Raw genomic sequence first — 16,383 nt, 5'->3', positions numbered from 1 at the left:
CCCTCTAGCGTTTAGATTAATTTTTTAATAATTGTTTTTCACTACGCTATTTCCTCATATTATTAAAAAGTAATAATAGTTTACACTTCATATCCCCCTTTGACTGATAAAAGAAAACATCTCCCCTACAGCATGTGGGTGTTTGTACGTATATATAATTTGTTTCTTACCTCTGTGAGACGAGGTATATGAAGGCCCTTTACATGATCTCCTGCAGTCTTCCTCGATTTGCCTGGCCAAGTTCTTTTCCTGTGACTCTCTGCTACACCAGACCAGGCAAATACATCATGATAAGCTAAATCCAAATCTGAAGGATCTACTGCAAACTGGCATATCAACTTCAGCAAGCAAGCAAGACAGTCTAGCTGCCACTGTGGATAAGAAGAAAATGCAATTTTCCTTTTTCACAAATTCTAGTAATTCTTTGTCTATTTTGGAACTTGAAACACAAAACTTAAACGTCCTACAAAGCTAACAACTAAAGCACTAATTGGCAAGAGCTAACAAGACTTGTACTAGACATTACAGAGTCTGGGGCTGGTATTAAAATCTTTTATTTCTTACAAAGAGAGTATTTTCAAGAACTAGTCCAAATTACGGGTACAGTTACAAAATGCTATGATATTCTGTGTAGAAGATTCTGTATTTACGATCTACAGCATTTTCTGGCACTTACATTTAACTTGGAAAGCAATATTTAACATGGTTTGTTACTCTTTTAAATTAAACACAACTACTTATATAGAGACAAACTACACCTCTACCCTGATATAACGCGACCCAATATTACATGAATTCGGATATAACACGGTAAAGCAGTGCTCCGGGGGGGGGAGGGGAGGGCAGGGCTGCGCACTCCGGTGGATCAAAGCAAGTTCGATATAACGCGGTTTCACCTATAATGTGGTAAGATTTTTTGGCTCCCGAGGACAGCGTTATATTGAGGTAGACGTGTATATTAAAAATACCATTTTGTATTGTAATGTCACAAAGAGATGAAAACCTCTCATTCACTCAATATTTTCTGATTTTTCTTTCCTCCTATTTCCTTCTGGGACATGATCTCCAAGGATCTCATATGTACTATTACTCGTGCATGTACACTTGCCCAGCACAACCAGCAGGAGTTGTATCATACAAGCAAAACTAACACAATGATAGGCCCAGATCATACAAACTGATATACTAGCATAGCTCTCTATACCCGTTCAGAATCCCATTGAAATCTCTAAGACTTTACCCAGATGCAGGAGTCTACACTAGAATATTTATTTGCAGGATCAGTGCCTTAGTTGCACTTTACTACTCCTCCTCTTGCAAACCTAAATGCAAGATCAACTAAGGCACTAATAGAATCTTCGGCTTATGCTGGGAATGGAGAGAAATATAGAGTATCTCCCTTCTCCTGACACTGCTCCAGAAAGAGCACCAACAGATGCCAAGCATCATGAGAGAGCTAGAGAAGTGTATATCACAAGTATTTATACAGATTCAAAAGAGAAAAAACTGAAAAAACAAAGCTCAAAAATATTATTCTCCTTCCATAAAAAAATTAAGATTTTTTTTTCAGTATGGGATACTTTAAATATCCTAAACTCTGAAACATACACAAACCATGACACTTTATATTTATTACATGACAAAATGCTGACATTGAAAACAAACAACTAAAACAAACTCAGTCTAACAAACACAAATGAAAAGAAATCCACACTGCAAAGTAATATCCAACATAAGGAGAGTTTATCTCACATTAATTGATAGATGAATAGTGATAAGATACATAATTTCATAGAATCATAGGACTGGAAAGGACCTCGCACTCAAGCCAGGACTAAGCATTAGCTCATCTCTGACAGGTGTTTAAACCTATTCTTAAAAATCTCCAGTGATGGAGATTCCATAATCTCCCTAGACCAGGGATTGGCAACCTTTGGCACGCGGCCCACCAGGGTAAGCACCCTGGCGGACCGGGCCGGTTTGTTTACCTGCAGTGTCTGCAGGTTTGGCCGATCATGGCTCCCACTGGCCACGGTTCACTGCTCCAGGCAAATGGGGGCTGTGGGAAACGGCGCAGGCTGAGGGATGTGCTGGCCGCAGCTTCCCGGAGCCCCCATTGGCCTGAAGCGGCGAACCACAGCCAGTGGGAGCCACGATCAGCCGAACCTGCGGAAGCGGCAGGTAAACAAACCGGCCCGGCCCGCCAGGGTGCTTACCCTGGCGGGCCACGTGCCAAAGGTTGCTGATCCCTGCCCTAGACAATTTATTCCAATGCTTAACTACCATGAAATTTGGGAAGTTTTTCCTAATGTCCAACCTAAACCTCCCTTACTGCAGTTTAAGCCCATTGCTTCCTGCCCTATCCTCAGAAGTTAACAAGAACAATTTTTCTCCCTCCTCCTTGTAACAACCTTTTATGTACTTGTAGACTGTTATGATGTCCATCTGCCCTGCCCCCCTTCAGTATTCTCTTCTCCAGACTAAAGAAACCCAATTTTTTCAGTCTTCCCTCATGGGGCCTGTTTTCTAGGCCTTTATTCATTTTTGTTGCTCTTCTCTGGACTTTCTCCAATCTGTCCACATCTTTCCTAGAACTCGACACATTACTCCAGCTGAGGCCTTATCAGAATAAAGTAGAGGGGCAGAATTGCTTCTTGTGTCTTGTTTAAAACACTCCTGCTAAGACATCCCAGAATGATGTTTGCTTTTTTTTGCAACAGCGTTACACTGTTGATTCTTATTTACCTTATGATTAAGGCTAAGATTTTGTCATGACTATTTTTAGTAAAAGTCATGGACAGGTCAAGAGCAATAAACAAAACATGGCTATTCCCTGATACTCAAAATAGACAGTATCTACTGCTTCCTCTCTATCCACAAATCCATGCTGACTGTTACTTATCACCTTGTTAACTTCTAGGAGTTTGCAAATTGATTGCTTAATTATTTGGTTCATTATCTTTCCAGGTACTGAAGTTAAACTGACTGGTCTGTAATTCCCCAAGGTTGTACTTATACCTCTTTTTATAGATTGGCTTTATATTTGCCCTTTTCCAGTCCTCTGGAATCTTTCCCATCTTCCATGAGTTTTCAAAGATAATCACTAATGGCTCAGACATCTCCTCAGTCTGAGTATTCTAGGATGTATTTCATCAGGCTCTGGTGACATGAAGACATCTAACCTATCTAAGTAATTTTTAACTTCTTCTTTCCCTATTTTAGCCTCAGATCCTACCTCATTTTCTCTGGCATTCACTATGTTAGACATCCAATCGCTACTAAACTTTCTAGTGAAAACGGAAATAAAATGAAATGAATGAACAAAATATATGAAAACTAACACCAATGTGCACTGTTAGGGAATTTCTTTATTAATCCCTTGACTGTAGTGGTAGTGATTTCTCTCAATGCCAACAATGAAATAAACACACCAAGAAATAAACACACTACTGCTTTAAAGTCAGGTTAAGAAGTACAGGTTTCCCATTGAAACCACCCATCAACCTCCCTTTTAAATATATATTTGTTTTCCAATATACTGACCATGTTATTGCAAACTTAAGCTCTGATCCCACAATCAGGTCTGTGCAGATGCAAAGCTCTGCATGCATGAATCCAGTACCTTACTCCAGAAAATAGTTTCCAATCTGGGGGTTAGGGTGTATTATTTTTTAGTTATACAAACCAACACATTTTTTCTTAGGACTACAGAAAAAATAACAAATAAAATAACATACAGAAAAGATATAAAAGTGTGGTCACAAAATAGCAAAAAGTCAGAATGATAAAAGTAGTAATGTTTTTAAAAGGGAAATTAAAACTGCAATTATCCAACAATTTACATTTCCCCCAAAAAGAATACTATATTGTTAGTGTTTATTGGCATCAATTTAGCAGCTGGTTTGTATCCATTACAGATGGAAGCACTCAATAAACCAGTTTCAATGCACAATAATTGGCTTATGAGCAATACCTTTCATTGTTCATTTTATATTGTTCGTTTCTTCTCTTTTTCTACAGAAAAGGTGCAAGTAAATATAACAAAGGCTGCTAGCAATGGAAGCACTCAAATGGGATAGCTACCTTATAGCTGGTTAAAACACTGACTTGTCACCTACCACAGTCCATGGTTCCTGCTCTTTAGGCTCTAGAATTCCCGAATTAAAAATTTCTAACAATTGTTGAAGCCCTCCAGCAGCAACAAACTGTAAGTAAATTACGATAATGTAAGAAAAATCAGGTACATAATGTATTTTAAACTCCTTGTCTCAGTTACAAGATACACAATTAAAATCAGAAATAAAACATTGATAAACTATGCAGTTACTTATTTTTTGAAGGACATGAGAAAAATTTGTATAAAAATATAATGAACTGAGAGGCTTGTCTTTTGGCAAAAAACACTGAAGTTAGACAATAATTTTGTTTTTCATTAATCATTTAGGCCCAAGAATTGGGATTTCCTGACAGTATCCTAATGCAAAAAGTATTATGTGCTAATAATATGAACTTGAAATCAAGAGACTCCAAGGAGTGAAACAAAATATTAAAAGCTTATACTATCTTAAAAGAAAAGAACTTTCATTTTATGTCATTTTGAAAAATCTACACTACATATTACAAAATACTTAAGTAAATCAAACCTTGCAGCTCCAGGTGTTTTTACTATTTTCTATTTGATCTTCACTCGAATCATCAGAGTCTGGATAAAGGTCACTATAACTTCCCTGAGGATAAACAGAAAAATAAATTATTATATCAATGCAAGAATTTAAAATAATAAATATTTCACCCATAAGAATTTGGATTTAGAAACTACAAAAGAAGTTATATTACCGTAGACTCTCGCCTTATTCTTCTGTTAGGCTTGCCCAAAGCTTCAATGATTTCAAGTGCATACAAAAGTTTATGGGCACTTTTTATTCGCAGGAGATCCTTCCAACTAAATCCATCATTACCCTTATAAAAAAGTTAAGAAAATTAAATCCAATGCTGACCTGACCATAGAGGCAAAAGTAATTACATTTTTGAAGAGACAATGGCAAGTAATTTGGTTTTTACATATTACATATCTTTAAATGAATATTTATTGTTACAACATCCATGAAAAAAATTAAAATGTATCTAATGTAATTTACAGACTCTCAATCTGAATAATATACGTACAGTAGGAATCCCAATTAACTCAATAGTATTAAAAGTTACCACAGAACATGCACAACAACAATTTTTAAAACATTTTAACTTCAGTGAGAAATGCCAAGCTGCAATTCCAAATGGTAAAGTTCAACCTTTACTTAGTTAGGTGTCAGCAAAAAAGTACTTTAAGATGTACTTTGAAGGTAAAAAATATATTTTTTTCATATTTTAATGACTATAAAATAAATGAATAGATTTTGTTCATTTTCCAAAAGAAGTCACCTCTGGACTGAAACTATGCATGTAAAATTTTAGCCTAGATGAAACATTATCCAGAAAGCTGTGAGCATGAGCAAAACAGATCCTAGTTCTAGCTTGCACAGTTACAAAATCTATCATATCTAAACCACAATTTAAGCTATATTTTTAAAATATTTTAAACATGTATACATTGGGATTATATGACAGCTTTCCCTCTCCCTGCCTTCACTAAATCTTGGGAGAGCCTCTGCAGTGCCATTTAAAAATTTGTAAAGGGCATGATGACTGCTGGTTAGCACAGCAGAGAATGGATAACCTATTCTTTCCTGCCCATCCTTCCCACCACATATTCAATATGCTAGATTCCTAAATTTCAAAACGATTGTTACATTAAAAGAGTATCAAAAATTCAAACAGGAAAGCAGAATCAGACCCCACTACTTAATCCAATCTAATCAAAGAATAAAATAATCTGTCAAACTCATTTTATCCAAGGAAAATCAAAAATTTTGACCCCTGCAGCCAGCTTCTCTCTTTGCCCTTAACATCTTGCTGACACAAAGAGTTACAAGAGGATTGCTGGCAAAGTAAGGAAATTCTTCCATTTAGCCAAATACATTTTTGCTGGCAAAAATCCCAGTAGTTTTGCCTCTTACAATTCTTTCGTGTAAATTCATTTTGTTCTTAGTGTTTTATTTTCCTCAGGTACATTCAATCACAATTAAAGAGAGATCTTCCACTACTCTTATCCACAACTTCCTCAGTCAGATACAATTAGGGGGAACCCTCACATACCTTAACTTTTTACTTTGCCCATTAATGGGTATTGAAATGATGACCCAACATTTTATTTTCATTAGCAATCAACTCTGAAGCCTCAGAAAACATATCACTATAGACACTAAACAGTGTACTTACATGTGGTTGGGTCATATTGGAAAGTTGCTTAAAATTCAGAAATACTTCAGAATTCAAGATACTTATTCAAGATAATTATCCCAATAACATTTACCAAAAAAAAAGTATAACTGAAATTGAACCACATATTACCCAACATCCTCCTGGTTATAGCAATATATAAAATTCTAAATTCTCTCCCATTCAAAATTATTACCAAAATAATACACACTTCAATTAATGCAAGTTTTAAATTTAACCAAATCTAAGCACACCCAGAACAGTGGGTTGTTGCCAGGGCCGGCTCTAGGATTTTTGCCGCCCAAAGCAAAAACAATTTTGGCCGCCCACCCCCCCTTATTTAATTACCCCACCCCCGGCCCCACCTCAACTCCGCCCCTTCCCCAAATCCCCAGCCCTGCCTCCTCCCCCCAGGCTCTCAAGCCTAGGGAGGGAGGGGGAGAAGCGGCGCCGCGCCGCGGCCACTCGGAGTCTCCCCCCCCTCCCAGGTTTGAGAGCCTGGGAGGGAGGGGGAGACTCCGAGTGGCCGCGGCGTGGGCGCTGCTTCTCCCACTCCCTCCCAGGCTCTCAAGCCTGGGACGGAGGGGGAGCAGCGGCACGTAAAATGGCCGCTCGGGATCTCCCCCTCCCTCCCAGGTTTGAGAGCCTGGGAGGGAGGGGGAGACTCCGAGTGGCCGCGGCGCGCAAATCAGCTGTTTCGCGCGCCGTGGCAGCAGCAGCGGAGGTGAGCTAGGGCGGCCGGGGCACATTTTTAGGGGCGGCATTCTGGCGCCAGCCATGCCGCCCCTAAAAATGTGCCGCCCCAAGCACCAGCTTGTTTTGCTGGTGCCTAGAGCCGGCCCTGGTTGTTGCTATTGTATTTTATAATTATGAAAGGTGGAGTGAGGGATTTAAAACAAGGCATACTAAAAGGCAAATAATAACATAAGATTCAGTTTTAAAGCCACATAAAATCTGTAGGTTAGAGTTCAAGAATATTGCTTTAGGATCAAGTATATCTAAGGATATTTACTTCTAAAATGAAACCCAAAGAAGACTTGAAAATAAGAAATAAATTGCTTCAACTTGCTTTGTACAACTGAAGATGTATGAGATTTAATTTCAACATGACCCAGTAAAGTCACTAGAGATAACATTCACTAATCATTTTACTTATTTAATTCTTGTTTACAAAAATAAAACCCGTTACCTTAAAAGACACAAATCAGGAAACTAAATTAGAAAAGCTACAGGCTTCTTTTGATTTTTATTTCAACAAAGTAAGAGAAGAATAGGTGAAAATGGTCCCCCCCTTTTTTTTATTTTCTCACTATACCCAATACAAAGCCAGAGAATATATACATCTCTATGAGCTGTCATGATGTATTATTATTGAAACTGTTCTGTCTTTTATTCAAGACAATGTCCCCCTTGCAGAAATCAGTTATTTTTTACTTAACTCTGTTGGATCAATCATTATTCAATTTTGGGTAAATTGTAAAAATTTCACTGTAAAAAATGTAACTGAATTACAGATTATATATATTTAAAACAAACACTGTTGGCTGACCTGTTCATCTGAAATATTTTGGAATGCCTGTAACATGTTAGGACATGTAGGTAGAAGCATTAACAGTTCCCAGACACGCCTGGACAGGTTTTCTGCATGAAGGTGGAGTTCTTCACATCTTGCACTCTAACACAGACAAAAAAATCTATTACTATTAATAGTTTCTTAAGAAAAGTAACCTCACTGACATTTTAGGGTTTGAAGTTGCTTTATTTATTTATATTTTAAACAAAAGCAATTCATTCTCAAATTAAAGTTTGTTAAATAAATCTATAAATACAGCATGATAGTTTAGGTCTCACTGAAACAGAAGGAAATTAAGTTACTTTATACACTGCACTATAAAGACATGCAAAAGATTCAGTGTAAATAAATCCTGGATTTAAATACACAACTACTGATTCTGATAAATTCCCAGTGTAAATCCCATTGGTTTATATGGAGTTATACGAGAGATGAATATGAGTCACTGAGTTTTACAATATACCTTTAAAAATATTTTTTTCAAGCCAAATCCCCTTACTAATCACCATACATGTTTTCAATAGTACATATCCTTTCCAGAGCAACACATTTTTTAGAGTAACTAGTAAATAATATCATACCATTTTGATTATAAAAAGCTTATATAGTTACATCTATAGATATGATGAAATTAAACATACAGATAGAAATATTAGATGTATCTGATGTTTGGATATCATGGTGAGGGGCCATCAGAAGTAGACAGATTGGACAGAAATTAAACTAGACATATTCAGTCATCTTAATCAAAGATCGCTAAATTACCTCACTATCTTCCATAGCCATTTCACCAGAAGGAGGTTTAAAAGATGCAAGCATCTCTAACAAATCAAAAAGGGTGGTAAGATGAGGTTCTTGCAAAAGTAAAAGCATTGGAATGTTGTCCTTCTGAGGAGGAGGTAGGCAAGATGCTGGAAGCTGAACACCTTCACCTTTTCGCTCCCTCCGTGGTGCACCCAAGGATACAAACACCATCTAGAAACAAGGTGAGGAGGAGGACATAGAGACTATTTTAACAACACAACTACAATGACCATTTTTAAAACCAGAGACAGCTTATAAATAAGAATAGACTTAAGAACATGGTTTTGGAAGATACATTAGTATCTTCACTGTTGATCCTTTAACTATGTTTCAACAGAATGTCACAATTCAAAAATGACATACATTGGGCAGCACTGGAGATTACTTTGATTTCGCCTGACATGGTAAGTATGAGAAGTGGCAGCAGCAGAGTGATTAATTAAAAAGTAATTAATTCAAACGTGTGCTAAATTTAGGTGGTCAGATCCTCTAAAGTTGTCTTTTTCTTTGGCAGGGAGGAGTGACGAAGGGAGGGGTTGTGCAAGGTCAGGTCCTCCAATCTGCAGTGGTTGTAAGGTTAATCCTCCTTCCTGCAAAGTAGACATTCCTATCTTTCTTAGGCATTGGGCCTGGATTCACAATCTATGGAAGCATGCTCATGTCCTGGGCAGTAGGCTGATCTGGGCTGCAAGCCTTGATAGGCCTTAGAATAAATAAAGATGTGATAGGGATTCTAGACTTTTATGAGTTCATTTACAGGATGCTATGGATTTGAGCATCAAAAGGGAGAAAGAAGGCTCTTGACAGCTTCAATGGCTCTCTTTTCCCTGCTCTCATGACAAAATGCTTTGAGATGCTATCCTGTTCATAAAAATCAAACAGTCGTGACCATTTGGCCAAAATCTTGATGTTTGATGTTGTTTTCACCGGCCCCTGCTTTTTTCTACAAGAAATAAATGGTTCCAAATTTTACTTTGATCCTTCAGCATGTACTACTTCACATCTACTAATACACCCAGAATGTGGCTTTTTAAACCAGGACTACTTTTTACAACAGTAAGGCAATAGAGCAGTAGAATGTAAATGTATGTTAATAGGAACTAACTGTAATTTTATTTTGGGTGTAAAGGGGATGTATGCTATACTGCAGAAAACAATACAATGGTTTTAGGAAACAGATATTGCCAACGAGAATTTTACATTTTACCACCTAATACACTTACTGGTCATCACATGACAAAAGCAGCATACCAAATGATCTTTTTATATTTGTCTTATTTTTACACTGATAATACCTGCATATCCTTAAAGCCCAATTCATGAAGTGTTTTTTCATCATAATCAGTTGTTAGTTCGTGCCCAGATGAAATCATTCTCACAGGTCCCATGAGACCACCTACAATAAAGCACAACATAGTGAATTTCTGGAATTTCATTGGCAATTTAAAAAGCATAATCTTTAAAAGTAAAATTAATATTAACATTGATACTGCATCTGCTGAAAATTTTTTCAAAAAGCAGCTTCCTGGTAACCTCTCAGGGCCTGACCCAAAGGCCCATGAAGTCAATGGGAATCTTTCCGCTGACTTCACTGACCTCTGAATCAGGTCCTTAATTACTTCCTTAGCAATATGATTCAATTATATCTTGTAATAAAAAAGGCAAAGGGAAAAAAATCTGTCTTATTGGAAGGGAAGAGAAATAATAGATAAATTCACCTTGAAAGAACTTTCATTAAGTTCTTCCAGAGCTGGAAAATTGTTCTTTAAGCATTTATTTTAAATACTGATAGTTTTACTAAGTGTGAATGCCATAAAAATTTTCTTCTAATTGCCCCTAAAGTGTGTACCATTAAATTACTATAAAGCACTATAAATGAAGGATCCAGGTCTGAAGGATCCAAAAAGGTTCACATCTATCTGCTGTTAAGACTGGAAGGAACGCAGGTGGCAGAGAGAACCATTCCTCCCCTTTTGTAGCCTTGTTTTGGTACGCGTGGGAACACAGAATGGGCACATGAGTGCTCTAACACATGCTGCTATAAGAAGAAGGTTTCGCTTTCCAAGCTGCATTGGTCAGTGCAGCCCCTGCCTGGGAAGTGAGGCCACCTGCAGGAAAACCAGCAAACAGTGTAACCAAGCTTAGAGCCGATCTACTGCCGACTTTCCACAATGAATAGTTTGTCTCACTCTGTTATATGCTGCTTAACATATATTTTGTTCATAATTTCTTCTTCAACCTCTCTAGTAAAATTTACTTATAATTATGACAATGTGAATTGGAGATGACATCTGCTAAGGCAGATAGTCATTGTTTGTGAATATCAGAAAGAATCTGACTTCTGACCTTATAGCAGGCAGAAGCTGGAGTGAAATAACGGCTTAGGCTCTGTCAAAAGCAAAGACCCTGCCAGTAGAATCACCATCTAAACAGTGATGAAATGGGGCTGGCAAAGGTCACAGAGTACTGAAAGTGCCAAATGGTGTGGCAAGGCGCCAGTCACAGTCATAAATAGAGCAAATTAAAAAGAAAGCAAAAGTGAAGAGGAGGTTACTTACCTGTAACAGGAGGTTCTTTGAGATGCGTGGTCCCTATCTATATTCTACTGAGAGTTATGTGCATATGCCATGCACCTGGGGTGGGAGCTTCTCAAAGTGGTAGAGTCCATCGGTCCACACATGCATCCTGGTACCACTTCATGGTTTCACCAGAGGCAATAACGGGCACGGCGGACCGACCACGCCTTCAGTTTGTCTCCACAACTAATCTACCAAATCCACAGCAAAGGTGAAGGAAGATGGGATTGGAATACAGGTAAGCAGCCACCTCCTCTTTGAGTGTATTCCACGGAGGATGATTAACAAGCAGTACCTAGACAGGAGGAGGGTGCGAGGAAGATGACGGAACCGTAGAACGGAGGACCGATGTACCAAACAAGGCAACCATCGCAGAGTCTTGCACCAGGGCATAGTGAGAAAAAAAGGCGTGTACCGAACTGCATGTGGCTGGCTTATATATGTCCATAAGGGGCACATCATGGACCAGGGCCATAGTTGATGCTTATGCTCTCATGGAATGGGCCCATATCCCACCTGATAGGGACTGCCATGACAAGTGATTACAGAGCATAATGCACTGTGGAGTCCGCTCCGAGATTCGCTGGGTGAAGGTGGCCTGCCCCTGAATTCTCTCTGCTATGGAAACAAATAGTTTAGGAGACTTCCAGAATGGTCTTGTCCTTTGTACGTAAAGGGCCAGGGCCCTATGTATATCGAGGGAGTGAAGCTGCTGTTCCTCCTTTGAGGTGTGCAGTTTGGGAAGGAAGGTGGGCAAATGTATGGGTTGGTTGAGGTGAAAGCAGAAAACCACTTTCAGTAGAAATATGGGATGTAAGTGCAGTGAGACTTTGTCCTTATGGAAGATAGTAAAAGGAGGATTTGCAATCATGGCCCCAGTCCACCAATCCTTCCTGCAGAGGTAATAGCGACCTTCATGGAAAGAAGAGGAAGGGAGCAAGAGGCCAGAGTTTCAAAGGGCAAGTTCATCAATGGCATAAGGACTAGGCTGAGGTCCCACTGAAGAACAATAGGCTGAACAGGAGGGTATTTGCATACAAGGCCCTTCCAGAATCAGAGAGTCAAAGGGTGAGTGAAAACTGAATGCCCCTCCACAGGAGGATGGAAAGCACTGATAGCCAATTCGTGCACTTTGATGGAGCTGAGAGCGAGCCCTGAGGCCATCAGAGACAGTAAATAGTCTAAGACCATCAGGATGCCCACAACCTCAGAAGCAAGACCTTTCTGCTGGGTCCAGGAAGTGAAACATATCCATTTGGCTTGGTAGGATTATCTCATGGAGTCCTTTCTGCTACTCGAGAGGACATTTCCCACTGCCAACGAACATTACCATGCCAGTGGAGGTGTCCATCCAAAAACCAAGCCCCCAAATGAAGTGTCCGTGGATCAGGGTGCCTGAACCTGCCATTGTGTTATGTGAGCAACTCTGGGAACGTCGGAAGCGGGAGTGGAGGATGGTTTGACATGCAGAGAAGAGTTGGAAACCAGAACTGGCAAGGCCAGAATAGGGCGATCGGGATGGCCGTCACTCTCTCCCGTTAGAATTTGTGAAGGACATAGGGCAGGAGCGGTTGGGGAGGGAAGGCATAAATGATTCGATCTGACCAGTCAACAACCATGGCGTTGCCCTCTGAATTGTCACCGAGCCCTCCCCTGGAACAGTACTTGATTATTCCTGGGGGAATTCTGCATCACTGTGCGTGCACAGAATTCACGTTCCCCACAGATTTCTTTGTTTCCCCGCAGAAAAATGGCTTCTGATGGGAAAGCAAAGGGAAGCTGCAAGAGCAGTCACGTGCCCCTCCCTGGAAGCACAGGCAAGTTGGTTTGGGCGCCCGGAGCAGCTGGCAGAAATGTAAAATCACTGCCAGGGGGTGGAGAGGAGATGGGCAGTCGTGTGTGTGAGAGTAACACTTGGTCCCTCTTGCTCGCTATTGTGGCACACTCGGCGTGGATGGGCAGGGCTTTGGGGTGTTTCTGAGGAGGTAGGAATGGGGCAGGCTCTGTCCCCTCAGGCAGAACAGAATGTATACTCCTGGGGGAATTCTGCACCCCTGCGCAATGCAGAATTTTGCAGAAATTATCATGCGTGCAGAATTTTCTTTCCCCCACAGAAATGTGCTGCACTGTTGCTAGCTGCCAATAGGGGCCACTGGACCCAGCAAAGTGCAATTCCCACATAGAAGACATTGCTGGGGGGACAGAGAGGGAGCTAGAGAGGTCCTGGCAGCCGTAGTCCCCACCATGCCCTAACGGAAGGAGAGGGTGGCGTGCAGGAAACGCCATACAAGCCTGTTACCAAGCATCAGGCTGTTTCTTCCTCTGGATCCCTGGGCTCGGGGTTGGGGGGAGGGAGAGAGAAACAGTAACTGGGCTGCCACAGGGGTTTCTTTAACTCTACTCCTGGGGGAATTTTCATGTGTGTGTCTGTATTGTTACAGACATACTTGCTGACAGGTATTTTGAATTAAATTACCAAAATAATTGAAACTGGCATGATTTTGACAAATAAAATTTGCAGAATTTTAAAATATTGTGTGCAGAATTTTAATTTTTTTGGCACAGAATGCCACCAGGAGTAACTGGATGCACTTGCTGTTGCCATGAGAGGAAAAGAGATCACTGACTAGGGTCCCCAACAACCAGAAATGTCCGTGATTACCATGTCACCCAACTCCCATTCATAGTCAGTCATGAAATTCCTGCTGAGTGCATCGGCAATCACATTCAGACTCCCTGGGAGACAGGTCACCGACAATAGGATATGGTGTGCATCGCACCACTTCCAGAGGTGTACCACTTCCACACACAGTGCTGGGGACCTTGTCCCTCCTTGCTTGTTTATGTAATAAACCACAGTGGCAATGTCTGACATAAGAACATGACAAGAGTGGATGGGCAGTAAAAATGCATGGCATGCCCTGCGTACCACCCTAAGTTCCAGAGTGTTGATGTGCATCCGGGGTTCTCGAGTGTTCCAAGTTCCTTGTGTCATGTGATCTACCATGTGAGCACCCCAGCCATCAAGTGACACATATCCTTTATATTCGTCACGCTTGGAGAGGACGGGAGGAAGGGCAATCTGGAGCAAACGTGGAGTGGATCTATCCACCAGGGAAAAGATGACTTCTTGTGGAATGGTAAGCATGTCCATGGACAGATGCATAGGGGAGCAGCCATAGTTGTAGACAGCAGAAGCCATGAATCGAGTGAAGGCTTTGACATATGTACACATTGCCATGTTACCCAGGAGGGGGACATAAGTTCTGGCTGAGACCGAGGGGTTGGATGTCACTGAAATGATCAGGTGCAGTAGTGTCTGGAACCTGTCCTTCAGCAGATTAGCACATGTGGAGGTTGATGGGTACGCCAATGAACTCCAGGGACTGCGTAGGGTGCAAAGTCAATTTTTCAACTTTCACACTCACTCCTAGAGAGCAGAGAAGTAGAAGGAGCTGGGAAATCGATTCTTGAGCTACCATTTTGGACCATGCTGCCAGCAGCCAGGCGTCCAGGTAGGGGAGTATTCCCTGCTGTCGAAGGTGAGCTTCTATCACGGAAACCTATGTAAAGATTGTTGGAGCAGTGGTAAGTCCGAATGGGAGAACCCTGTATGGGAAGTGCCGAGGACCCACCGTGAACCTCGGGAACTATCTGTGGGTCATGTGGATGTCGACGTGGAAGCAGGAGTCTTGCATATCAAGAGCCGTAAGCCACATGCCTTTTTCTAGTAAGGGAATGATGGCCACAAGCGTGACCATGCAGAACTTTGGCTTGCGAATGGAACAATTGAGGCATCAGAGATCCATAATTGGTCTCCATCCTCCCTTCTTCTTGGATACCAGGATATAATTGGAATAGAACCTTGTGCCCTGAAAGTTTGCAGAGACTGGCTCTACTGTTCCTCTCTGCAGTAGGAAGTCCACCTCCATGGTAAGGATACTGTCATGAGAGCGGTCCCTGAGATGGGACCATTCTGGGGGATGTGGAGGAGGTACCATCATAAACTCAATCATTATAGCTACGTCGAATTACATCCAGAACCCACTTGTCCATTGTTATCATGCTCCATGATGGCAGAAAATTTGAGATGACCTCTGAAAAGGGTGGCTGGCAAGAGTGTTGGAGTGCAAAGTGACTGACAGCGCCCTAGATGCACTCAGAAATATTGCTTATGAGAAGACAGAGTGTGCTGCATGGAGGATGGCCCCGGTGGATCAGGCAGATGAGACCTTTGTACCTTTGGGTGCTTCTGTGGAGGCTCAAAGGCTCGCTGGTGGTAGAAATGGGGAGCTCTATAGAGTTGTGTAGACAGCGGGCAATAACATTTTTGTTTGGACGCTGGCTTATAAATGCTTAGCAATCGCAGGGTGGCCAGAGGGCAGCAGATCCAATGTAGGAGAGGGGGCCAACCAAGCAGGTGAGTGGACCAGAGCATGTGGAGACCACATCCCTTCCAGGTCAAATAGTTCATGAGGTCCAGGAACACACTGGTGTCTCCCCAGTGTCAATGGCACTCGGTCCACGGATGGAACCAGAGCTGGTAAGGGAACCGAACAGCAGAAGCTCCAACTCTGAACATGCAGTGCTGAGCAGGGACTGAAAGCGAAGTTAGTCTGCCCTTCCCTTTATCGCCTTGGGTGAAACCATGAGGTGATACAAGGATGCATGCACAGACCAACGGACACTACTACTTTGAAAAGCTCCAGCTCCATGGGCATGGCACTTGAGCATTACCGTCAGTGGAATACAACAGAGCCCATCATTCAAAGAATAAAAGATATGCACACACATGTGAAAGTTAAAGTACTAGGGTCAACTACTGAAATACTTGCTCAGTTTTTACTCAATTGCTAAAACTCCCCAGTGAAAGTACTGAGTCAAAAAAACTACTTAAGGATGTCAGGATTTGGCCCGATAAGCAGGAGGATAGTGAAAACGTTTACATTTTCTGTCACCATGAATGAGGATGCTTTTAATTTTGCTGAAACTTGAATTGTTGAACACAACTTGAATTTCCACCTCAATCAGAATGACAGAGCAACCATTTCAGAGTTTCCTAATAAACAGGGGCTGGTTTTAGTAGCAGCTTTACAATACCATTTAAACAGA

At 41.1% G+C, this 16,383-nt stretch overlaps 1 protein-coding gene across 5 annotated transcripts in view; it reads right to left on the bottom strand.

Moving 5' to 3' along the window:
* The window catches only part of USP34 (ubiquitin specific peptidase 34), a 264,685-nt gene that overhangs the window by 126,000 nt on the left and 122,302 nt on the right, over nt 1-16,383 (bottom strand). For 4 of the 5 annotated variants that reach the window (XM_054021746.1, XM_054021747.1, XM_054021749.1 and 1 more), the window contains 7 exons: nt 9,991-10,091; nt 8,657-8,866; nt 7,868-7,993; nt 4,837-4,959; nt 4,644-4,727; nt 4,119-4,205; nt 171-371 (listed from right to left, as the gene is read on the bottom strand). In XM_054021746.1, the coding sequence (XP_053877721.1) occupies nt 171-371; nt 4,119-4,205; nt 4,644-4,727; nt 4,837-4,959; nt 7,868-7,993; nt 8,657-8,866; nt 9,991-10,091 (932 nt within the window). The remainder of the gene's footprint in view (nt 1-170; nt 372-4,118; nt 4,206-4,643; nt 4,728-4,836; nt 4,960-7,867; nt 7,994-8,656; nt 8,867-9,990; nt 10,092-16,383) is intronic. The other variant, XM_054021750.1, reaches the window with a different exon arrangement.

The sequence above is a fragment of the Malaclemys terrapin genome, chromosome 3, assembly GCF_027887155.1.
Source record: "Malaclemys terrapin pileata isolate rMalTer1 chromosome 3, rMalTer1.hap1, whole genome shotgun sequence".
NCBI classification, from domain to species: Eukaryota; Metazoa; Chordata; order Testudines; family Emydidae; genus Malaclemys; species Malaclemys terrapin.
The sequence above is the reverse complement of the archived record's forward strand: the minus strand, read 5'-3'. Positions and strand labels throughout refer to the sequence as shown.